The sequence below is a fragment of the Beta vulgaris genome, chromosome 6 (assembly GCF_026745355.1).
Source record: "Beta vulgaris subsp. vulgaris cultivar EL10 chromosome 6, EL10.2, whole genome shotgun sequence".
NCBI lineage: Eukaryota > Viridiplantae > Streptophyta > Magnoliopsida > Caryophyllales > Amaranthaceae > Beta > Beta vulgaris.
In genome coordinates, this window is record NC_079207.1 from 64,489,908 (window position 1) to 64,515,526 (window position 25,619).

The 25,619-nt window shown below is 36.2% G+C and overlaps 1 protein-coding gene, 9 non-coding genes and 1 pseudogene across 56 annotated transcripts; 5 read left to right on the forward strand and 6 right to left on the reverse strand.

The window, feature by feature from the left end:
* Positions 1–1,140: 1,140 nt before the first annotated feature.
* Positions 1,141–25,532, reverse strand: LOC125491585 (uncharacterized). Of its 47 annotated transcripts, none has more exons than XM_057395431.1 (8): positions 23,912–25,266; positions 23,688–23,797; positions 10,780–13,241; positions 9,644–9,695; positions 8,973–9,077; positions 7,195–7,292; positions 5,317–5,419; positions 1,141–5,204 (listed from the first exon to the last, which is right to left on the reverse strand). In XM_057395431.1, the coding sequence occupies exon 8, from the start codon at positions 3,468–3,470 to the stop codon at positions 1,623–1,625; it is 1,848 nt and encodes a 615-aa protein (XP_057251414.1). In that variant the 5' UTR covers positions 3,471–5,204; positions 5,317–5,419; positions 7,195–7,292; positions 8,973–9,077; positions 9,644–9,695; positions 10,780–13,241; positions 23,688–23,797; positions 23,912–25,266; the 3' UTR covers positions 1,141–1,622. The 47 variants fall into 47 exon arrangements, with proteins under 47 accessions (XP_057251414.1, XP_057251413.1, XP_057251412.1 ...); XM_057395430.1 differs by having other exon boundaries at positions 8,532–9,077; XM_057395429.1 differs by adding an exon at positions 6,115–6,223 and having other exon boundaries at positions 7,195–9,077; positions 23,912–25,264.
* Positions 6,337–6,498, forward strand: LOC125499149 (U1 spliceosomal RNA). The gene has a single exon (XR_007275867.2). It is a non-coding gene; the product is annotated as a U1 spliceosomal RNA (small nuclear RNA).
* Positions 7,029–7,143, forward strand: LOC125499294 (U5 spliceosomal RNA). The gene has a single exon (XR_007276008.1). It is a non-coding gene; the product is annotated as a U5 spliceosomal RNA (small nuclear RNA).
* LOC125499292 (U5 spliceosomal RNA) lies at positions 9,347–9,461 on the forward strand. The gene has a single exon (XR_007276006.1). It is a non-coding gene; the product is annotated as a U5 spliceosomal RNA (small nuclear RNA).
* LOC125499145 (U6 spliceosomal RNA) lies at positions 10,138–10,240 on the reverse strand. Its single transcript, XR_007275864.1, has one exon. It is a non-coding gene; the product is annotated as a U6 spliceosomal RNA (small nuclear RNA).
* Positions 10,568–10,762, reverse strand: LOC125499270 (U2 spliceosomal RNA). Its single transcript, XR_007275985.2, has one exon. It is a non-coding gene; the product is annotated as a U2 spliceosomal RNA (small nuclear RNA).
* LOC104897438 (U6 spliceosomal RNA) lies at positions 12,359–12,461 on the reverse strand. The gene has a single exon (XR_007275850.1). It is a non-coding gene; the product is annotated as a U6 spliceosomal RNA (small nuclear RNA).
* LOC125499293 (U5 spliceosomal RNA) lies at positions 12,716–12,831 on the forward strand. Its single transcript, XR_007276007.1, has one exon. It is a non-coding gene; the product is annotated as a U5 spliceosomal RNA (small nuclear RNA).
* Positions 22,681–22,876, reverse strand: LOC125499267 (U2 spliceosomal RNA). The gene has a single exon (XR_007275982.1). It is a non-coding gene; the product is annotated as a U2 spliceosomal RNA (small nuclear RNA).
* Positions 24,205–24,275, reverse strand: LOC125499147 (U6 spliceosomal RNA; annotated as a pseudogene).
* LOC125499171 (U1 spliceosomal RNA) lies at positions 25,265–25,426 on the forward strand. The gene has a single exon (XR_007275889.1). It is a non-coding gene; the product is annotated as a U1 spliceosomal RNA (small nuclear RNA).
* Positions 25,533–25,619: the final 87 nt, after the last annotated feature.

The window sequence follows — 25,619 nt, forward strand, 5'->3', positions numbered from 1 at the left end:
AAGGCAATACATAAAGGAACCCTGAAACTGCGTACACCATGTTTTCTTTACAAGACAATCAAAATCCTTACGAGTGGTCCACAACTTATTAAACTTAAAAGGGGGACTTTCCTACATTCGCTAATTTTGAACTTTAGGGACACTTGACAATGGTCGGACGATGAGAAAATATGATTAAAAAGTTTGCATCAGGAAATGCAGAAAGCCAATCAATACTAACGACACCTTTATCTAGTCTCTCCAAAATATTATTGGGACCATTAATTTTTTTCCTCCACGTAAAACTACCACCTTCAAAAGGTAGTTCAGTACATTCTAGGGAATTAAACAACATATTCATGAAAGATAAACGCGAGAATTGGAAAACAGCTCCCCCTTTTTTGTCATTCTGAGAACTAAGTTCATTAAAATCTCCCAAAATAATATAGGGTCAGTTAGTGTCTTAACATACTCAATTAACTCAGACCAAAATTCTTGTTTAAGCGCATAATTAGGAGGGGCATAAATAAAAACTGCCACAAAAGAGCATTCCATGGCTAAGAGACTAATATTACAGGCTATAAATCTATCATTTTTAGTAATTACAGAGAGAGTAAAAGGATTACTCGCATTATCTTTCCAAAAAAGCCATATGCCACCCGCCAAACCCATCGAAGGAATATAATCGGAGTGTTGGAACCCACATTTTCTAACACTACCCTCCCCCGGGGGAAGTTGGGCCTTAGTTTCGCACAACATCATAACTTGTACTTTATTATTAGAACAAAATTCCTTAACTTCTTCCATTGCAAGATGTCTTCTACAGCCCCTTATGTTCCAAAAGCTTATATTCATAAATAATTTAACTCCCTACCCAAAACATTACCTAAGGTAACTTGCTGGAAACCAAAACACAACAATCTACTACACACCAATTTCTTCTTCCTCCATAATAAAGAAAACTTTCGGCAAATAACTCTAGGAACATTACCATTATTTGAACAATAAACAATATATAAAACACTAGAATTACTACTACACTCTAAATAATTACAAAGGACAAAGTTAACTAACTTGAACATGGGCAAAAATACATAGTTGGACCACCCACAAGACAAAAAACCAAGAGCAACTTTTAAGATCAAAGAACTGTATGAGCTATAGAAGAATAAAAAACTAAAACAACTTGCATCAAATCCATTACTGTGCCTTTGATCTTTACGCAAACCAGTAGCCATTAAGCTAGAAACTTGAGTTATACATAAGTTGCTTAAATCAGAGAAAACAAATTGTCCAAACTTAAGAAATGAAATCTTGATAACTAGGAAAGTCCAGCACCAAATACATAGACAACAAAAGTAATTACAATGGATGTCAGCATAAATAAGCCTGGGGAGGGATACAAAATATGAGAAACTAGATCTCCTTAACCACATACTTCTAGCAAGATGTCGAAAAAAAGTTTCCCATAGCATTATAACAGCTACATTATTAATAACCCACAAAAAACTGAGCAACACTAATGCTCTTTGAACCAACCAGCCCCTACTAAGGCACCCAGAACTACTAAGAAACAATTCTGAACCCTGACATCCCAAAATCAAATGATCCGCTAACATGAATCATTCAGGATTTGGCCCTCTTCAGACTGATGAGGCAGAATCATCCTCACTGTTACCTTTCCTCCTCTTAGCAGCGCTAGAGAGAGAGGTGGGTTCCATAGGAGGATCCTGCTCAACACCTAAAGCACTGATATGTCTGACAATTGAGCTAGCTGAGTCAATAGAATGAAAAGAGGACTCATGATGCACAGGAAAGGCCTCACAGATCTTATCATCATCATGTAATATCATGGTATCATTATCCACATCAGACTCAAAGATAGAGTAACCACCAAATTGCTGCTCAGCCAACTGAACCAAAGGACCAAACTGATTACCTTGATAAAACTCACCTGGATAGACCACTTGCAGTGGGATAGGAGACAGCTCAATATCAGTGCCATTAGATGGAGCAAAATCACAGCCTACACCCTCACCAACATCCTGAGGGGAGACATCCAATAGGGCTGCTTGAAAAGCACCAGAGGAAGGTAACATAGGAGGGACAGCCATACTTTCAGTGTCATCATCAGAGTCACTGACATCACCATAATGAGGAGCTGAAGCATAAACAAGAGCCTTACCTTTCCCTTTACCATGAGCAGTGGGAATAACAGATGACCTTTTCATAGAGACAGATTCTTTAATAACAATTCCAACCTCTTTTTTCTTAACAAAATTGTTAACAGAAGAATGAAAACCACCAACTTTTGAATGAGCAGAAGCTCTAGCATGCCTATACACTGACTTAGGCTTCGCTTGCACCACATTGGCTTCCACAGCCCTGGTAGCAAGGTTAGCTTGCCTATTAGCCAGAGAAAGGACCTCAACAAGATGCTTTTGCTTAGGACTTTTCAAAAGTGACACTGTTATTTCTTTCTTGGGAGCATGCAGAAGTGAACAAACATCAATAGAATGATCTTCCAGACCACAAAATGAACAACCAGCACTGAAATCCTCATACCAAATCACATAACCACATTTATGACCACCCACACGAGTTAACTCAGCAAACTCCAGCAATGGTTCAGTAATATCCACTCTTATACAAGCCCTAGCAAACCTTATTTTATTCCTTAATAGAGAATTAGAGTCCAACTTAACTAGCACACCCACATGATTGGAAGCAAATAAATTAGCTAAAGACTCAAAGTTCAAAAGTTCAGTTGGGAATCTAGGTATCCGGACCCAAAGATCCACCCACTTGATCTCCTCAAGAAAGGGATCAAAATTAGGCCTCCAAGCTTGGAGAACAAAAAGATCACCTTGGACATGCCAAGGTCTCTCAGACCATACCAGAGCTAGGTCATTAGGATTAGCAAATTTCAATAAAATCCAATGATTACCCATTTCAAGAAAATCAATATCACCCTTAACAAACTTCCATTCAGATTTAGTTCTGGAAATAATAGTACGAACATCTAGGGGCTCACCCAACATTTTACCTATTAGACAGGACTTTGAGAGTTCCTTGATGTCCTCCTGAACCTGAGCGAGCTCATCTACAACAACAGCCTCCGGATACGCAGCATCACAAGGAGGATCAGGTGCATCAAAATCAACCAGACGAGAGTTAGTGACATTAATAACAGAGGGAAGAACCTCGGGGCCTCTAGAAGATTCCTGAGACTGGGTCTCATTTATCTTAGAGTCTCCTGGCTCTAGAATTGCTGCCTTAAAATTCAGAGTCATTACAAATATAAGAACTTTAATAGAGGAGATTATGAGAAAACTTAAACTTTGGTTATAATACCAGAAAGAAAGAAACAGAAGAGAAGAAAATGTGATTAGCTTACTAACCTTACCAGTATTTATATAGGAGGTAAAACCGGGACTAGCACAATCAAACAATCTCACATTAATCTTACTAATGTAACTTACCATCACCATAAATGCTAGATTGCCACCCTGGATCAAAATTCTGAGATCATGATGAACAGCACGCCAAAAACGGAGAGTTTAAAGAGAAAACCAACAATAGTAATGAATGACAACTCCAAAAGAGCCACCCTACTAACACTTAACACTCCACTCCTCTGCCAAACAATAAATGCACTGAAAACCCTCTCCCAATTAAAAGCCCCAATTCGCAAGCGAAACCCTAGATTATCACAATTCAGACAAGCAAAATGAAATCCAGCCTGGATATCATCATTATAGGCTATAATCCATAGCCTTAATTGAGAACTAACCCTATAGAAATAGGGCAGAGATGAATTACCACACTTAATCACCCCAACTTTAATAGCCTTAATCAACCCCATTAGGTAGATTTCACAACACGCTTCACTCTTACTACCACTGATTCGACAGAAGAAGGAAAAACTGTGAGGAATTACGCTGAAATGGCAGAGAAAACCATTAAAGGACATACTTTTCAGAGATTTTGGGTGAAAACTAGGGTTTCGGGCGAAAGCTTACGGGGCTTCTTTTTTCGCTTTTTACGCTTTCTCCCTCTCCTTCTCACTCTAACTTTCTCTCTCATGTTTTATATGACTAAGACCTTAAAGTAGAGGTTACTTTTTATAATTATAAAGAGTAATTACTCGTGAGTCTCATCAGATTTTTACAGAGCATTAGATAATCCTATTTTCTTCATCTTCTTCAGTTGGATAAAATCTTCTCTCTCCTTTACTCCATTACTATCTAAAACTAACCTTTTTCAGAGGAGAGAGAAAATCATCAACAAAAAAAAAAAAAGAAGTTAAACATCGACTTCCATGGAAGCTACACTTCATTTCACAGCGATAACTCCATTTTCCTGCCATTTCCTTCTCTCTCCTCCACCTCAAAACTCAGCAACTATCCTTCTTCTTCATGGACTGGTTCAATTCTCGCCATTAATCTATCACCAAGAAATTCTTTCACTGTGAGCTTCTCAATTTTTTGTTAATTTGATCATAAAGTTGATCAAATTTCGCATAAAATGTCTAGCAGACATGATTGAGCGCCATGTGAAGCTTGTTGTTGGGCTCAATTTCACAGCGATAACAAACACAAATCAAATCCTTAAAAAACACAAAATTCACCGAGCAAAATAAAAGTCAATTAGAAAAAAGCTAGGTTTTCCTCATCAAATAACAGTATCACAACGAAATCAATTCCACAATCAAAAATTCAAAAACATCCATTGAAGTTCTGAAGAAGAAAGCGTATATGGCTTGAAACTGTCGACGAGAATTCTTGCATCGTAGCAGAATGATGAAGGAGGAGAGAGAAAAACAATTTCTGGGGTTTTTTTTAGAAAGATAAATGAAGGTGGAAAATTTGTGGCCTGCAAATACATTGATGCTTTGCAGAAATGAGGAGAGAAGGAAAAGAAAAGAGCAACATAATGAGGAATTGGGGAAAAGAGAAGGAAAATTCGCGTGTTTTTGAAGGATTTGTGGAATTCTTTTGGATTTTCTTCATGGAATTTAGCAGAAATGAGGAATTGGGGCAGGAAGAGATAGAAAATGACAGAAATGAGGAGAGAAGGAAGTGGCGCAGGGAAGCAGGAGGAACTACATAATGTGGCCACACGGTTTGGGTTCCGTGTGGCGTGTTGTACAAAAAACGCACTGATTCAACAAACTGCTATTATGACGCAAAGCTCCACCTCTTCTTCTTCCTTGCTCTGCTTTCCTATAAAATCCAAAAAAAACAAAAGCAAATTACATTCACACACTCAAAATTTCCAATATCAAATACTTTTCACTCTACAAACAAAAAAATTCATTTGCTACAAAATTAATACCTTAGCAATCTAGCAAAGCTCTGTCTTCAAGTGCTGTCCATATCTGGAAACAACTACTAGTTTGTTCTTTGCGGGTTTCCGGAAAGGGATTTTGTAAATTGTTCTGCAGAAAGTGTTTTGTAGAATTAGGTATAAAGAAAATGAAATTAAAACTGAGGGTTTAGATGATAAAAGAACTCATTTTGACATGGTGGCGGAGCCGGCATTCCTGGCGGCGACTAGCCGAGTTCCTTCCGGGGGACATCTATCCCCATGTTCCCCAGCTGGCTCCGCCACTGGTCATCCTTGTGCAGGAGCCATTCTAATCAGTAAAGGCCACAAAGATGGATGGCAAGAGCTGAGCTCACAGAATATAATAAGCTTTTACAGAATGATATATATATATATGAGCAGTTCAGAAAATCAAGCATAATGTCACAACATATACAACCAATGTACTAGATCTACTAGAGTCAAGGCAAGAAACTCGAGTTCCTAATCTTTATTGAAATAAACAAACTTGATAAATAGCAATGAACAACCTGTGGGTTAGTCATATTTTTCGAGATGGCACAACTGTGTTACATGGTTCTTTCATGACATATAAGATACAATAATAATTCCAAAGTTGGAACACCCATAATATTGTTCTCATACTAATTAACAGGGAACAGCTCAAGGTGGTAATTATTGTTGATTTATATGGCCTAACCTCACCAAGCTGAAAAGTATTTTCCCGGAACGAAAAGTACTTTCCGGAAAGAAAGACACAGTCACACAGCAAGATATGATGATTTATCAGGGGATGCTACTACTTACAAAGTTACAATATGAGGAACCATGATCCTATATCAGCTACACAGAACTTTATAAGCAACATATTTCATTGTCACACCTCTGGAGACTTCGAAACTTGATGACTTAATACCTACCCAATCCAAAGATGTCTTAGAAGATCTTATTCACGTCCCACATCAATAGAGTAATGAAGATAAGAAGGACAACAAAGATATAAAATGAAGGCGTGGAATACAGGCAAACATACTTACCTGGACGGGGTCTATGAGCGATCATGAAGGCTCATGGCCTAGGTAGGTGGCCTCCATTGCACTTGAGGAGGGGTGCCAACCTAACATCTTCCCAAAGTGGAAGAGTGTACGTCATAATTTGTGTTAGTGGGGGTCTGCGTTCGCGCAACCCCTATCAATTCTATTGCCAAATTTTTAGCTCTAAATTTCACATAGGACGCAGTAACTTTGTCCTTGAGTATCTCTCACTGATGATTTTGCATTGTTGTGCACTTGTGCTTGGATTTATAAGTTTGTCACACATTCTGTAATCCATAATGTTATTTTTTTCTGCACATTGTACTAACACTAACAAAATCATGCTATCCGCATAACTGGCGAAATATGTTTATTTACAACTTCTCGATCCTGATAGCCCAAAGGTGTTTCCAATTCCTATACAGCAGAAAACACGATGTATACTGGTTACAACCAACAAATGACGTAGAGATCTCTCAGCAGAACCAGTGAACCACCCCCCTTCTCTTTCCTGGATATCCTATATCCAAAAGGGAAACTAAGAGCCTCACACTCTCCTTCCATTAGTTTCCGGGGATATTTTGGTCCGATGAAGAACGGAAAAACAGTCCCACATCAGTGAGACAGTTTATCCATGCTAGGCATTTGCTGCATAAATTACAAAGCCTGATTTTAATCTCATTACGCAGCCATGCACTGAGCACAGAGCGAACTATTCTTTCGCCTTTTACTAAAGAATACCGTGTGCTCGTTGCATACAGTGGCATACGTTTCTTTTTGGAGGGAGTTCCTATAGGAGCTTCCATCAATCCAAGTATAAATTTCTTTTCAAGCCTTACCATGTCCCACTTACCAAGGAGGGAATTTCTGCAGGACTTTCCATTAATCCAATTTCTTTCTGTCGTGTTGGAGAACTAAAGAAGACATCCGTCTCCTGCTTGCCAATGGTAGCTGAAAAGAACTTAAGATCAGATAATACACTTGATTGAAACAAAAGAATGTTTAAAGCATGCTTTTTTATAATTCAGATTATTTTGTCCCCTCACAAAAGTAAATTTGATTTGCTTTTCGAATGAACTATAATGCCAGCTTAACTTTATTCTGGCACTAACTCAGAGCCATGACAATAAGCTTTCCGTAAATAAGCATGAGTAAGATATAGTCTATGTGATACCATTGCAGCAGTCTCTGAGGTATCTTAGCACTTAAGGAGAGTATGAATCTGATGAAAACCGTGTAAAGCATTTAACGTGTGTCATGATCATATCACATGTGTCACAACATATTATACACTTCAGAGAGCAAAATGAAACTGAAAGTGGCAGATTTACTAAGAAAACACACTTCAGAGTTCCTAAAGAGAATACAAGCAGTGAAAGGGAACTATGGCAATAGAGAAAGCAGGGAAAGAGAAATTAGGCTATTCTTCCATGCTTCCTCCTCTTCACAGTTCATAATATATAAAACATTAAAACTTAAGGCTAGAATACAAAAATCAGAGAGCCTTCTTTTGAAGAAAAAAGGTCAAACAGTTAGAATATCAATTTAAAACATTGCATAAGGGAAGAATATAAAGGTAAAGCAGAAAATGACACTAAAAAATGAATTATATTTCAATAACTTCAATTATGGAAAGAGAATAATGGATATGTTATAGGCCCTCTATTATAAAAATGGAAGGAGCATATATCTCTGATGTAATTACAAAGAGCATCCATTACTGGTACAAATGATTTATAAAGAGAATCGTGAACTGCACAAGATTTTATGTGGCACTAATGCATATTATATTATTGGTGTAGAATGCATCAAAATATATATGATTACTATTCAAGGGAAGTTGAGGAACTTAGGTTATTTCATTATCTCATTATCACCTTTACATGGAGCTCTAATGAAATTTGCAGTCACCATTTAACTTCAACTACAACACTATAGGGCATGGAGTTACACAGTTCTGGTAAAGCAAACCCAAAAGGTACAGAAGGGTACCAAATTTTCAAACTGAAGTTGAAGTGCTTAGCCACCTTTACATTATAGTCAAACTGACACAATTCACCTATGCGGCACTAGCAGAAGCGAGCAAGGTAAAGCAAATATCCAGATCTTTGATGTAGACATCAGTCGAAGGAACCAAAACAATTGAATTTTACATAGTCATGGGAAAACACAAGGAGCAAACACAATTACCTCTTTCCTCCAACCAGTTGGAAATTTGTAATTATATGACAGGTATCACGACTGTAGTCAACATTTTTGTAAAAGGAAGAGTTAGAAACAACTTAGTCAAGCAACAGTCGAGCATTTCATGCATATGAGATAATACGAGTAGAAAATGATAATAATGAACTCGTTACTAGTCTATGCTGACAGAAGATCCCAGAAGTTTGTCCCACTTACGAGTCTGACAAATGAGGTTAGACCACTTACAGGAGAAGAGGCAAGTCAATAGGATAGATCAAATCCTATGCTCTACTTCTTAGTGAGAAGAGCATCCTATCCTTCCACTAAACCTTACTCTCAGTACACCAGCAGCTAGCAAACATTAAATACACAATTGCACATGAACAATTATACACAGCAAAATGAGTTTTCTACACTGCACGTTGAACTATTGAAGTAAGCACTAACCATGGCATTCAAGAAAAATGATTTTAGTCTTGCTATCCACAGAACCGGCGAAATCTGTTTATTGACCACTTCTCAATCCTGATGGCCCAAAGGTGTTTCCAATTCCTATTCAGCAGAAAAACACAATGTACTGGTTACAACCAACAAATGACGTACAGATCTCTCAGCAGAACCAGTGAACCACCCCCCTTCTCTTTCCTGGATATCCCATATCCAAAAGGGAAACTAAAAGCCTCACGCTCTCCTTCCATTAGTTTCCGGGGGTATTTTGGTCCGATGCAGAATGGAAGAACAGCCCCACATCGGTCAGACAGTTTATCCTTGCTAGGTTTTTGCGACATAAATTACAAAGCCTGGTTTCAATCTCATTACGCAGCCATGCACTGAGCACAGAGCGAATTATTCTTTCGCCTTTTACTAAAGAATACCGTGTGCTCGTTGCATTCAGTGGCATACGTCTATTTTTGGAGGGAGTTCCTATAGGAGCTTCCACTAATCCAAGTATAAGTTTTGGTAAATTAAACCCAAAAAGTGCTTAGCCACTTTAGCAGAGGCGAGCAAAGTAAAGCAAATATGCAGATCTATGATGTAGACATCAGTCGAGCGAACCAAAACAATTGAATATTACATGGTCATGGGAAATGAAAAACACAAGGAGCAAACACAATTACCTCTTTCCCCCAACCAGTTAGAAACTTGTAATTTGTATGACAGGTATCACAACTGCAGTCAACATTTTTGTAAAAGGAAGAGTTAGAACTTAGAAACAACTTATTCAAAGCAAAAATGAAGCATTTCATGCATATAAGTAATACGAGTAGAAAATGATAATAATGAACTTGTTATTAGTCTATACTAACAGATGGTCCCAGAAGTTTGTCCCACTAACGAGTCTGAAAAATGTGTTTAGACCATTGACAGAAGAGGCAAGTCAATAGGACAGATCAACTCCTATGTTCTACTCCTTACTCAAAAGAGCCTCCTATCCTTCCACTAAATCTCACTCTCAGTACACCAGCAGTAAATACTACATACACAATTACACACTAAGAAAAATTATACACAGCAAAATGAGTTTTATACAGTGCACATTGAAGTAGATCTTATGAAGATTGTCGAACAGAAGAAAAAGAGCCAACATATACAAGAAAGCATCATTAAGAGCATTGAGAAAGACCATTTCTCAATTTGTGCGTGTTATCCTTGCGTCAGGGACCACGCAATCTTCTTTATATCGTTCCAATTTTATTAAATGCCTCCGAAGAGACACGAGTCAAGTCATAGGGTGATAAAAAAAGCAGAACCTTTATCAACTTTCAATGTGCAACTTCTAGAGTTTAGCATATTCTTGACTTGAAACAGTACAGCCACGAACTCCAACATAATCAGATCATATTAGTCTCCAGTAACGTCATAAGCCATAATTTCTAAATGCCCAAAAAATCTCAAGGTGCCAATGCCCAAAAGTCCTCATTTGATTATAAATACATAAACGACAAACATAAGGTCCATTTTTGATGGTCATCATAGATAGAAAGGTGCAAATTTTAATACTAGTTCACAAAATAGTGTCAAAAATTCTGAATAATGATCTAGTGGGGTGCACCAGGCCAATGCAGTAGTGTAACACATAGGCGATGCTCAAGGAACCCAATAGCAAGCTACTGTGGTGGATCCTCCCCCTTAAAAAATAAATTTAATATCGTTGGGTCAATGACCCACGTATCAGATATTAAACTGATAAGAACAGATACTACACTTGATCTTAGCCAAAAGGCCGAGAAAGGTATGCTTTACTCAGACTCACATGCTTGTATTTTATTACCAGGTCATTAGAGCCTCATGTTTCACTTTTCATTGTGGGATCAACAAAACCAGAACTTGAAGTAAAATAGTCTCACTCTCTGCAATTTACAGAACCTTATATTAAGCAGAAAAGAACCTGATGTAAAGCAGAAGCAGAAAGTGAGGAAACAAAATTTTCAGTGGCATCAAGCACAACAACCATGTTTCTATGTCATCAATATCATTCGAAGTTATTCAGATGCGTTTTAGATAACTCAAAAATAAACAACAGGCTAGTAGACTAAAGATGCTTTCTTCAAGTAAAACACATTAGATAAACCACACGAGTAGTGAAAGAGAGTACAATTTTATAGGGCTTAAACATAAGGCCATTTGTCACGTTATTGATTTTTAAACAATGAAAAAGATCACTATTAGGCATGACTTTTGACAAGGCATTGCATTTCATTTGGCAAACAGCTAAAACTGAAAAAAGTGCAACAGCTAAAACTTTCTCATGGCTTCTTAAGAATAATAGGAAAATCTCCATGTGAAAAAGAAAAATCTCTACAAACACAAAGAAAAATCTCTACAAACACACTTCTCCACCCTATAATTCTCAACAGTCATGAACAAGGATCCAGTAACCTACCCTGTTACTGAGGCAATATGTTACACTCTCTGGCATAAGTGCATAACAAAACAGCATTCACCAGATGTTGCGCTCATGCTAGGTCAAGCATTACACAGTTACACTAGCCATCAAATCGAAAGACATGTAAAGAAAGAAAAGGAAACATTGGTTGATTAACATACTCTAAATCAAAAATATAATACCAAAGGGAGCACAATCACATTCTAGCTGACTATAACAGATCAACCTAGTCAAATTTGACGTGCTCAGAAGCTTAAACAGTAAACTTAACTGAACTAGGCCACGACATCTTTGGTTGGCATTAAACAAACATATGATTATTCAACAGAGAAACAACTTTAATCATTTTGAGATAACATTTTCTATACCTTATGACAAGCTCCTGTGCGTTGCTTTTAGAAAGAGGTTGCATCTACTTTAAGCATGAAAAGTTCAGCTGTAATTTTCGGTATACAGAACAATTAAGTTTGAGTGGCAAGCACGCTTGAGAAACTTCACATCCATGATTTGTGTAATTCACTAAAACGTACACTGCTCTTACGCCATTTGGAGAGCAAAAAAATAGAATTGATCACTCATAAAGCAAGAAGCGATTTCATTTAGCAAAAAACAGGGTAGAAATTAACTCATAATGACCAGCGGAGCATGCTAGGGTCATCTCACTCATAACAATTCAAGTAAATGGGTGCCTAAAGAGAACTTTAAGGAAGAAGAAAATCTGATACAGAATTAAGATCTCAAAGAACATTTTGAGAATTCAAGAAAATCTACTAGTAAATACTAAAATGTTAAGGGCTTAAACACACACTGAGGTACATAAGTGGGACAAGTTTTACCGTGTTTTTAACATAAGGGTGCTATAAGATGGACGTATTTATGAATGATGATAAAAGGGATCTTTGATAAAAAGCTAACTTAAGAGAGATATAGCAAAAGAAAAAGGCAAAAAAATTTGGACCATTTCTCGATTTGTGCGTGTCATCCTTGCGCAGGGGCCATGCTAATCTTCTCTGTATCGTTCCAATTTTATCAGATGTCTCCGAAGAGACAACCTAATGCTATAGTCTCTGCATAATAAACAGAGAAGTTGTTTATTAATCTTTGAATGTGGGAATTTTAGGTTTTACACCCAAAGCATCCAGGCGACTTATATAGACAAGCATTATCTTTAAAGACCTAACCTTGAGAATTAGAGGTGTAGTGGAAAGGCAGAACAGCCCCACATCAGTCAGCATTCAGAAAGCATATCCAAGCTAGGACATTCAGACATATATTACAAAGTTTGTTCCTAATGTTGCCACGAAACCTCGCGGCGAGCACAGAGCGAACTATTCTTTCGCCTTTTACTAAAGAATACCGTGTGCTCACCGCACTAAGTGGCATACGTTTATTTTTAGAGGGAGCTTCTCAAAGGAGCTTCCAACAAGCCAAGTGCAAGCTTCTTATTATAACCTTCCAAGTTCCAACTGATTTTCCGTCACCTGAACCCTTTAGTCTAGTGATTAACAAAGCAAATTTGTTTTTTAACAGCTGAACTCTATAATGAAAAGAACTAAGAACAGAAATTGATGATAACTAAAAGAATGTTGAAGGCAGTTTTGATAAAGAAACACGAGTAAGAGACAATTTAAGGTGATACCTCAGCAGCAGTCTCCAAGGCATTATTTAATATGTCTTAAGTCAAAAAAATTCAAGCACCCAATATCTGAGACTCATATCAATTAATAAGCAAGTAAAGTCAATAGCAGGATTTACAGAGGTCTAAGGGTACAGAATTTTACCCCCGACCAGTCGAAAATTGTAATTCGATGAGAGGTTTCACAAAGGACCTGCAATTATAGTTTATGCAAAAGGAAGAGTAAAGGAAGAAATAATTTATAACCAAGGAAGATGCAAGCATTTTAAATAGTAAAATATGATACTCAAAAAGTAGTTACTACTAGTCTATAAAGATTTAAGAAGACCAGACAATAATGTAGCTGTACAAGTGAAACACATAATCACCTACACCACATGCCTAATAATTGTAAATCAGTTAAACAGTTACTAGTTTACTACTAATAATAAAATGACAGCTTTTTACAATGACATGACGCACAATAATCCTATTTTTGCTGCTGAACCCATACAGTTCTAATTATTTTCAAAGAATAACTGAAAGAAATCTTATCAGCGTTTCAGTAAGAGATGTATAATGTATTCATGTATCAGACTTGTAGCAATCATTACTGTGGATCCTGTTGGGCCCGTGTTTTGCAAAGTTGGGCCACGAGAATTAGGGAGACCAATTCAAAGAAGATTGAAGGGTGCGGCTGGTAGTGCTGTCAGTTTGGTTGAAAACCGATGGTTAAACTGCAAACTGTTGATCAACTGAACTGAATAAACTGAACTGAATTGACCCATAACTGAAAAGTTAAAAACCGATAAGTCAATCAAATTTAAGCAAACTGCAATTAACTGAACTGAAACTGAACTGAAACTCAACCGAAAACATACCAAACTGAAATTAACTGCACGAAAAACCGATTTAAACTGAACTGAACTGAAAATGAACTGAATTTAACTGAAAACTGTTTCAAACTGTTTTTAACTGAACTGAATCAAACTGAATAAAACTGTTTTTAACTGAACTGATTCAAACTGTTTTTTCTGAATTGAATCAAACTGAATAAAACTATTTTTAACTGAACTGAATCAAACTGTTTTTAACTGAACTGCATAAAACTGAATAAAATTGTTTTATAATAAACCGAATCAAACTGAATAAAATAGTTTTAAACTATATAGAATACAATAATTGTCTCAAAGACTCAATTAACCGAACTGTTTCAAAAATATAACACCTAATTTCGTAATTTTTAATTTATCTAAATTATTGGCGTACAGTGACATGACACCTTAAATACTAGACAACGATAAAAACAAGTGATTTCAATTTTCAATTACTATTTCCATTAAAAAGTTGAATTCTTCAATATACAATCTTCCAAGTGAATCATTTGTGTACATTACTCTCTTGTTTTGATTTGACATTTATTAATGTATATATCATAGAGGCTATAACTCACAAGTCACAACATGTATGTATATACGTAGAACTTTAACAATTTTCTAAAGTATCTTGGGTTGGAAAGAAATCTATCCAGGCTTGAACGGTCAATTAACATTGGAATTTTTTTCTGTTTCACCACGTTATTTTTTTATGTGTTTCTTTCAAATTTAAAGTTTAAAAAGTCCAAATACTAGAAATTCCAAACAAGTGAATAACCGAATAGGATGAACTAAATGAAGGAGATGTTCCTGAATAGTATCAGGCCCGAGACAAAATTTAAAAAATGGGCCCTTGACGTGGGAGAGATTAACAAAAATAAACAATATACTCCCTCCGTCTTTTTTTATTTGCTACAAGCACTTTTTCACAAAGACCAAGAAGGGAATGGGGACCATTGACATAAATGGAATTAACAAAAAAGCAAATAGGTAAATTGTGGGACCTATGTATTATATATGGAAACATTTACAAAATCAAGAAGGGAGTGATGGCAAATTTGTAAATAAAATGTGGGACCTATGTACTATATATGGAAATATTTGCAAATGTAGCAAATAAATTGAAACACCCCTAAATGGCAAAATGTAGCAAATAAAAAAAGACGAGGGAGTAATAATTTATAATGGATAGTTTTCATTAAATTAAACTAAATAAATCACTACATTCAAATAACAATCTTAACAAATAACAATGTCTTTAAACATACAATTTTACACTTTTTTTTTTGGCCCAACAAACTTTTACTTTATATTGTGTTGGTTCAGTGGTTTGCCTTTTGTTTTTTGTAAACGACCGAAAAAATCCACCTGCCGAAAAAATTCAACAGAAGCCATGACTGATTTGTAGTTTTGTTTCTGACTTCTATGGCTCTTATCTATTAAGTTAAGGAGATGATTAATGAAATCAACTAATGTCCCAACCTTTGAACTAAACAAGTCCCTGCAAATTACTCTATCACTAATACTACTCAAAATCAAGATAAAATAACTAAAACAAAACCAAACATGTTCCAGCAGTTGCTCTGTTTTTTGATTTTTTTTTCCTTTATTAGCTATACAATTATACAAGTTGTACGCATTAACTCATTTGTCAACAACATTACAACAATTCAACAACCTAGTAAGAAATTCGAAAAATATAATCAAATTGAAAGCTTATATTTTTTTTTTATCACCTAACACCTAAAATCTAATTTCTCAAATCTCACATTATTAGAAATAAAAATTCAGAATTACAAATTAAAGAAAGATTGAGGCTGGAAACTTTACAAACAAACGAAATCAAAGAAAGAGATGAAGGAATATTTTGTAACTTCCACCATATGGTCTCTAGATGTATTACAACGATGAACAAATACACGATAACAATAAATTACAGAAGATATAAAATTAATAATAGAAATTCAGAGTTCTCCTAAAAACAAGATCTAAAACATAAAAGATAAAAAACTATTAGCATAAAACCTTATAAATTCTAAATCTACATAAACCTGATGAGACCTAGAATTATCTTATAATCCAGATGTAAAACTAAGACATATAAATTATATTCAAAAACCTCGATTCTTGAGATTTTCACGACAAAAACACCAACTTGGGTCTAATTTCTTCGCTTTGGATCTGATTTGGTTCTTCGCTTAAGTTTGCGATTTCGCCGTAAAAAAACGAAGATTCAAGGGCTAAGATAGACAGAGAAAACAAAAGTAAGTTTAGAGAGGAAAGATATAAGACCAGGTGAATGCAGAGAGAAGGAGATAGAATGTAGGTGCGGGGAGATGAGAAAAAAATGAAGGTTAGAGAATTGGGGCTGGCCGCTGGGTGGCTGAGAGAGGAAGGAAATAGGGTTTTGATCTTTTATATGGAGATGGCTGAGAGACGATCTAACGGTTCAATTTGGTTTATGGATTGTATCTAACGGTTAATATTTATGATCTGTGTGCTTTGTATTGTTTTTTTATGTGCCATTGATTTTAATGATCTAACGGTTTAGGTTTTCCCCTTAGTTGGTATTGGATTTTACCTTAAGAAAACAAATAATCATACTTTTTTTTTTGACAAGAACAAATAATCATACTAAATTGATGAATTATTATCCCAAACAACTAAACCCTATATATACTCCAAAACTTAAACCCCAAATCTCATACCCAATGTCCCCATTTTCAATAATATTTTTTAATTATTTATAGTAGTAATTAATATTTTCATTTAATCGATATATGCTCGTGTCAATTATCTCATAGTCTCACTTATCGTAAATTAATTAGGAAATAACAAAGAATTATCATAAAATAAATAAACCAATCATATAAATATATACTTGAAAAATTATCTTGAATCTTTATAATATAATGAGCACAAATGCTAACCAATAAATAATTATACTAGCTATATTGCTCTAAGATCATTACTTTTGAAACTATACTTGGATTACTTATACAACTATTACTTGCTTAATTAGTGTTTATATTATTGTCATTTACGTGAATTATTGTATAACAATATAATTATATTGATGTGTTATGGGATACATATACTTTTGCTTATCAAGCTATATTTCTTATAGTGTTACGTATACAACTATCATCCAATTATGTAATAGTTAGATTATATCTGTTTAAGTAAACTTATTGTTAACGATATAACTTATATGAATTTCATTGAGTTGATAGTAACTTCTTATAATTTATGTTTATTATTGTTATTGTTTTCATTGTCGTCATAGCTAGCTATTTATTGCACACACGAGTTGACTAAAAGTAACCGACTAAGTGTCATCATAGCTATTGTTACTAAAACAGTTCTTTTGTGTTATTGATACATCGTCCATCTATACATACATATTAGATCAATCATATGTTTTATGTTTCAAAATGCATTTCACATAAAGACGATTGTTAACTCAAATATCATATTGTTATCTTGAATTAGCTTAGCGGCTACCATTGACACATTCGTTATATACAATAATAAATACTTGGATATTTTAAGTAGATGTTTTTTGTTTCAAATTCCATCATACCTTGAAAGACAATTAGCGTAATGATTAACCACTTACATTAACTGAATTATAAACTAATTCATCATTACCAATCATCATCTTAATCTTTAACCACAACCAATTACCAATTCATCATTGATAGTTACACATTGAAAAACTATAGAATAATGAAGTATTTGAAATTGAATTTCTCAATACCATCCAAATGTTGAACCTTTAATAAAATAATTTTACAGATAGATTATATCTATTTAAGTGAACTTATTGTGTAACGATATAACTTATATGAATTTCATTGAGTTGATAGTAACTTCTTATAATTTATGTTCATTATTGTCATTGTTTTCATTGTCATCATAGTTATTCATCGCACACACGAATTGACTAAGAGTAACTGACTAAGTGTCATCATAGTTATTATAACTATTATTTGTATTATTACTATTTTCATCATCGCTTTATGTTACTTATTAATGATACATTCATTTCATATGTCTGACAACAACTTATTCTACTTCAATTGGATAATTTTAGTTTCAAAATTAGTTGAAATTAAATATGACTTGGTTAAATAGAATATAGCTATGTTGAATCAACTTAATGACTTATATTGATATACATCGTCCATCTAACCCGATAACTACATATTAGTTCAATCATATGTTTTATGTTTCAAAATTGCATTTCACATAAAGACGATTAACTCAAATATCGCATTGTTATCTTAAATTAACTTAGAGACTATCATTGACACATTCATTATGTACACTAATAAATACATGAATTATTTAAGTAGATGTTTTTTGTTTCAAATTCCATTATACATTGGAACTTTGGAAGACATAATGCTTAACCACTTACATTAACTGATTTATAAAGTATATCATCATTATCAATCATCATCTTAATCTTTGACCGCAACCAGTCACAAATTCATCATTGATAGTTACACATTGGACTATAGAATAATGAAGAATTTGAAATTGAATTTTTCAATATCAGCCAAATGTTGAACCTTTAATAAAATAATTTTATAGAAAATATGGCAACTTCAAAATGCCCTTTCGTAGACAAATATATATACGTCTCTTGGTGCCATTGTTGTGCTCGGCAAGTTTAACGACACTTTAACCTATGTGATAAATCCAACTGAATTGGAATTTCCTGCAATGAATAACGGATTGACCCGAAGCGAGACCCAAAACACACGGCATAACCGATATTAACTTTCACCCGAGTCAATGCGGGTTTCCTTAAGAAACTGAAAATAACTAAATCCGAACCGAAAATAACTGTTTAACTGATAGTAATCCGTAAAAAGTCAACTGTTTAAACCAAAACTGTACGGGTCAAACCAAAAGAAAACTGTAAACTGAACTGAACTTAACTGAAAATTGAATTAACTGTATGGATCGAAACTGAAACCGAAAAAGTTTAAACTGAATCAATTAAGTTCGGAAAAATAAACTGAATTAACTGAACTGAAGTCAACTGAACTGTTTGGTTTAAACCAGAACTGAACTGGTTAACTGAATTGACACCACTAGCGGCTGGACAGTTGAGAAATAAGGGGGAATTATGCTGATGTGGCCCATGCATGGAGGAACAACTCTAAATTCAGTTGGGAATATTTTCGGGTATAAATACGTAAACAATTGTAAACCTAGTTTCCTTATGCCAATTCTCTTCTCTCTCAGCACAAAAAAATACATTCAAATCTCCCTCTACTATTCTCTCTCTCGTTGCTGCTAAGTAATATTAATTTCATATTGTACTTGATTATTGTATTGACGCCGTTGGCATACTAGTGGATTGGTGATCAAGAGCATCACCCGCGGTTTTTCCCATCATTTGGGTTTTCCGCGTCAACAATTCGTTTGTCTTTTTGTTGTTTTATTTATTTTACGTATTTCATCTATTCATTAATATTGACCATCATAGTATAGAGATCTCGTTGTTGGTTCCCTTTTCCTTTTGCGTACTTAGTACAAAATCGGCATAAACAATTTGGCGCCCACCGTGGGGCCACAACAAGATCTCTATACATCCTTTGGCAATCACGTTTTTTTTTTTCGTTTCATCTTATCTACGTAAGTTTTCCATACTTTTCATCCTTTCGTGTTTTCAATGGCAGGACAATGGGTCACCACCCAAGAGGTCATTGACGAGCTCAACCGCGTCAAGGCGGAGATGGCGACATTGAAAGAAAGTTATGTCGCGTCCTGTATGGAAAATCAAAGCCTGAAATCTGCTCAAAAGTCCAAAGGCTCTAAGCGCCGCAACATAGACGACGCCGTCATCGAGCACGACGCCGTCATCGAGCACGACGCCGTCATCGAGTATGACGCCGACATCGAGCAGCATCTTCAGCGACTAGAAGACATGATCGCCAGAATCCCTGGCGTCCCCGTCCTATGGAGAAAGCGACGCCAGACAGCTATGCGGACTCACCTTTTGCTGATTTTATTGCCATGGTCGAGGTTCCAAAGCGGTTCTCCGTCCCAACCATGAAGATGTACGACGGCACTACAGATCCAAATGACCACGTCGCCCAATACAAACAACTGATGATGACCATCTCAATTCCTCGTAGCATGCGTGAGGCATGCATGTGTAAAGGATTCGGATCGACGTTGACTGGACCAGCCCTGCAGTGGTTCATCCACCTTGGCAACGGCACTATCTCTTCCTTTGCTCAATTGATTAATATTTTTAATTTACAGTTTGCTAGTAGTCGTAAGATGGAAAAACAGGCTAGTGACTTACATAGAGTCGTGCAAAAATATGATGAATCCTTGAAAGAGTTTGTTCGCAGGTTTAACAAGGAAAAGGTGTCGATTCCAAATTGCGACGTTAAGACGGCTATTGAAGCTTTCCGACAGGGACTGGATGAAGACTCAGATTTGTACAAAGAGCTTACCAAGTATCCCTGTCCAACGTTCGAGGATGCTCAAGCCAAAGCCTCGGCCCAGATCCGATTGGAGGAAGACATGCAGTCAAGGAAGGAATTTTATGACGTCAACAGCAGGAAGTCGACGCCAAACGAAGAAAGTTCGTGGCGTCCAAAGCCTTATGATCGTCCACAACAAGTTCATAGCGTCCGTCAGACTCATCAAGCCAACGATTGGAAAAACGATCCTAATTGGACGTCGCCCAAAAAGTGATGTCGACGTCCACAATTGCGACGGCGTCTGCCAACTGGGCGTCGTCCAAAAAGTGACGTCGACGTCAACAATTGCGACGGCGTCTGGCAAGTGGACATCGTTAATTATTTCATATCTCAAGGAGGTAAGCACGTTCCCTGAAGTTGGAACGTCGTCCATCAAAAACTCTATTACTTTTAATCGTATTATGTTGAGAACAAAAGGGACGCCACTACATGTAAGTAACCAACAAGTTAAATTGAGTTATTTCATTTTATTCTCAACATATTATATTTCCTTCATATTTTAAGCGTTATTTCTTTATATTATACTAACTTGAGCGTCGTAGGACCTTTGGGGGAAGCAAACGACATCTCACCTTTGTTGTATGAAGACAGGTATGGGACGAGGATTAGTTGACAATCAACTTTGACACAATCGAACACCACAATGTTTACATTCACCTGACGCCATCATCAGCGTCAATGACGCCATCGTCGGCGTCGACGACGTCATCACATTTGACGTCGACCCTTATTAGGACGACGACAGTTTTAAGCTGGGGCATCAAGGTTCGACGGCGTTCATGTAAATACAACGTGACTTCTATACAAAAAGGGACACACACCTTAAAGAAGTCATCACAACAACATACAAAACACCACACGCAATTAATTAGAAGAGGCAATTTAGCCCTTCTTAACAATTAACACTGCAAGTGGTTTCAAACACCAAAGGTACCTACACACATACGTACACACTCATACAAACATAAGGCCCTACACTTGACGACATATCCTGGATGACAACGTTTAGTTTTAAAACTAAACCTCTAGTCACGATGGAAAAGTATATACATACGTACATACATACTTACAAACATACTTACAAACATACATTTCGATAACACACGGTAAACATATGCAACGACTTTTACACACAAAAACTAACGCTGAAAACTAATTATCTCCATGGCATCTTTGTCTTCTGCAACAGGGGCATATTCAACAGTTGTCGCCGTCTCAGCAGCGGCAGTGACGCCGTCAGGAAGCATGTCGTCAAGAGTTCTAAAAACAGCCAGGAGTTTATGGACGTCGTCTTCTGGCGTCCATGTCGCCGTCTGACGTCCCCTTGACAATTTTGGCGTCATCAGGATGACGGCGGTAGTAGTCATCACTCACAGTGACGGCGGCAGACGACATAGTGTTCTCTGATGACAACGTGGCGTCCGAAATGAACAAACATGAAGCCAATTAAAAGAGAAGATTTAGGGAAGAGTGTAATTGATACCACTTCCCAAGACGGTTGAGCAAGTGTCATCAATTAGGGGAATTGTTGGGCCCGTGTTTTGCAAAGTTGGGCCACGAGAATTAGGGAGACCAATTCAAGAAGATTGAAGGGTGCGGCTGGACAGTTGAGAAATAAGGGGGAATTATGCTGATGTGGCCATGCATGGAGGAACAACTCTAAATTCAGTTGGGAATATTTTCGGGTATAAATACGTAAACAATTGTAAACCTAGTTTCCTTATGCCAATTCTCTTCTTCTCAGCACAAAAAAATACATTCAAACTCTCCCTCTACTATTCTCTCTCTCGTTGCTAAGTAATATTAATTTCATATTGTACTTGATTATTGTATTGACGCCATTGGCATACTAGTGGATTGGTGATCAAGAGCATCACCCGCGGTTTTTCCCATCATTTGGGTTTTCCGCGTCAACAATTCGTTTGTCTTTTTGTTGTTTTATTTATTTTACGTATTTCATCTATTCATTAATATTGACCATCATAGTATAGAGATCTCGTTGTTGGTTCCCTTTTCCTTTTGCGTACTTAGTACAAAATCGGCATAAACAGATCCCGCAGAGCTAAAGCAGAGATAATAATACTCATTAAGTTTCCAGGATAGTGACATGATTTGTCATATACATTAAGTGTAAGTTTTGAACAAAAATATCGCCATAGCAAAAACATTCAAATGCAACAAAAGACAAGGGAAATTTTGGAGCAAAAGGAATTTCCATATTGGACATTATCTGAAAGTATGTGATACAATTCTGAATAGTGATCTAATGGGGTGCGCCTAGCCCATGCAATAGTGCAACACATGGGCGACACTTGAGAATCCCAGTAGCAAGCTACTGTGATGGATTCTCCCCTTAAAAAATAAATTTAATATCGTTGTGGGTCATTGACCCACGTATCAGATATTAAACTGATAAGAACAGATACTACACTTGATCTTAGCCAAAAGGCCGAGAAAGGTATGCTTTACTTAGACTCACATGCTTGTATTTTATTACCAGGTCATTAGAGCCTTATGTTTCACTTTTCATTGTGGGATCAACAGAGGCAGAATATGTCTTAAGCTGAAGAAATATAGTCTCCAATTTACAGAATTGGTAGACATTGAGCAGAAATATCTGATGCAAGGCAGAAGCAGAAAGTGATTGAAAAGTTCTTTATGGCATCAAGTTTATCTTTGGACATCCCAATTTTGCACAGCAATCATGTTTCAGTTGCCAACACACCATCGAAAACTAATAAGATGCGTTTCAAATAGCCGAAAAATGAGAGATAGGTCAGTATCTTAACTAATGCTTGCTTTTTTTCCTTCTTCAAGTAACACAACATCATGAGATGGATGGAAGACATGGAGAATAGTGAAAGAGAAAACAATTTCATAGGGCATAAAGAAAAGACCATTTACCATATGTTATTGACTTTAAGCTACAATTATGACAGAAAATTTAGAAAGAAAAAGGAAGCTTGAGAATGGAGAGGAGAGGAGATGGTGAATTGTTTTGGGGGGGGGGGTAGGAAGGTAAGAAATAAGCAGGAAAATTTGTTTACCTTCCTTACAAAAGGAAAATATTTACCATAATTAGGAAATATTTTCCACAATTGCAAACCTATTGTGCAACCATGCTTTCCAAACACAAATGGAGAAGAATAGAAAATTATATTTCCTGGAAAATGGTTTCAACTTTCTTTCCAACAAAGCACAAGCTAAGCACTTGATTAGCCTCAATTAAGTATGTCACTACTTTTTCACGTCTTAGACCAACTTTATCTTTACCTTGAGGCAGAATTGTTCTCCGTGGCTTCATTAAACATGACGTTTAGCTTGTTCAATAGTTTCCAGTATGCATGCTTGCTCCACCTCTTCTTCTTCCTCGCTCTGCTCTCCTATAAAATCCAAAATAAACTAAAGCAAATTGCATTCGCACACTCAAAATTTCCAATATCAAATAACTTTTCAATCTACAAACAAAAAAAAATCATTTTCTACAAAATTAATACCTTAGCAATCTAGCGAAGCTCTGTCTTCGATTGCTGTCCATATCTGGAAACAACTACTAGTTTGTTCTTCGCGGGTTTCCGGAAAGAGATTTCGTAAAGTGTTCTGCAGAAAGTGTTTTGTACAATTAGCTATAAAGAAAATGAAACTAAAACTGAGGGTTTAGATGATAAAAGAACTCATTTTGACAAGGTGGCGGAGTCGGCGTTCCGGGCAGTTTCGGTGACTAGCTGGGTTCCTTCTGGCGACTGGGGGGACATCTATCCCCATGTCCCCCCAGATGGCTCCACCACTGGTCATCCTTGTGTTGGGGCCATTATAATCTTCTCTATATCGTTCAATTTTATCAGATGTCTTTGAAGAGACAACCTAATGCTCTAGTCTCTGCATAATAAACAAAGCAGTTATTAATTACTCTTCAAACATGAGAACTTCAGGATATACACCCATATTTTGTCTTCAACAACCAAATAAATTCCAAAAGCCTAAAGTATCTAGGCGACTTATATAGACAAGCATCACCTTTAAAGACTTAACCTTGAGAATATCAAAGGGTTAAAAAAATTAAAGAGTTAACTGCATCAGGCATAAGATATGCAATAATGCAAGTCCTCAACTAAGATTCTAATTTTATTTTATATACAACAATCCACCTCATGTAGAGCAATTCTGCTCAGTAAAGGCCACAAAGACGGAAGGCAAGAACTGAGCTCACAGAATATAATAAGCTTTCACAGAATGATATATGAGCAGTTTAGAAACTTCACCATAATGCCATAACATATACAACCAATGTACCAGATTTACTAGAGTCAAGGCAAAAAACTCTGAGTTCCTATACTTTATTGAAACAACAAAATTGATAATTAGCCATGGTTAAACAACCGGTGGGTTAGTCGTACTTTTTGAGATGGCACAACTGTTTTACATGGTTCTTTCATAACATATAAATACAATAATAATTCCAAAGTTGGAACATCCATAATATTTTTCCCATATTAATTAACAGTTATTGTTAATTTTTATATGGCCTAGCCTCACCAAGGTCAAAAGTATTTTTTTCCGAATGACAAGTATTTTTCTGGAAAGAGAGACAGTCACACAGCAAGATATGATGATTTATCAGGGGATGCTACTACTTACAATATGAGGAACCATGATCCTATATCAACTACACAGAACATTATAAGCAACATATTTCATTGTCACCTATGGAGACTTCGAAACTTGATGACTTAATACCTACCCAATTCAAAGATGTCTTAGAAGATCTTATTCACGTCCCACATCAATAGAGTAATGAAGATAGGAAGGACAACAAAGATATAAAATGAAGGCGTGGAACATGGGTAAACATACTTACCTGGACGGGGTATATGAGCGATCAAGAAGGCTCATGGCCTAGGTAGGTGACCTCCATTGCACTTGAGGAGGGGTGCCCACCTAACATCTTCCCAAAGTGGAAGAGTGTACATCATAATTTGTGTTAGTGGGGTCTGCGTTCGCGCAACCCCTATCAATTCTATTGCCAAATTTTAAGTTCTAAATTTCACATAGAATGTTAAGTTCGTCACACAATCTTTAATGCATAATGCTATTTTTTTCTGCACATTGTACTAAGCACTAACAAAATCATGCTATATCCACATAACTGGCGACATACGTACAACTTATATAACCAACAAATAACGTAGAGATCTCCCAGCAGAA

Excerpts from the sequence above, each read along its gene's own strand:
- LOC125491585 (XM_057395401.1), bottom strand. The coding sequence starts at position 3,470 with ATGGTGATGGTAAGTTACATTAGTAAGATTAATGTGAGATTGTTTGAT.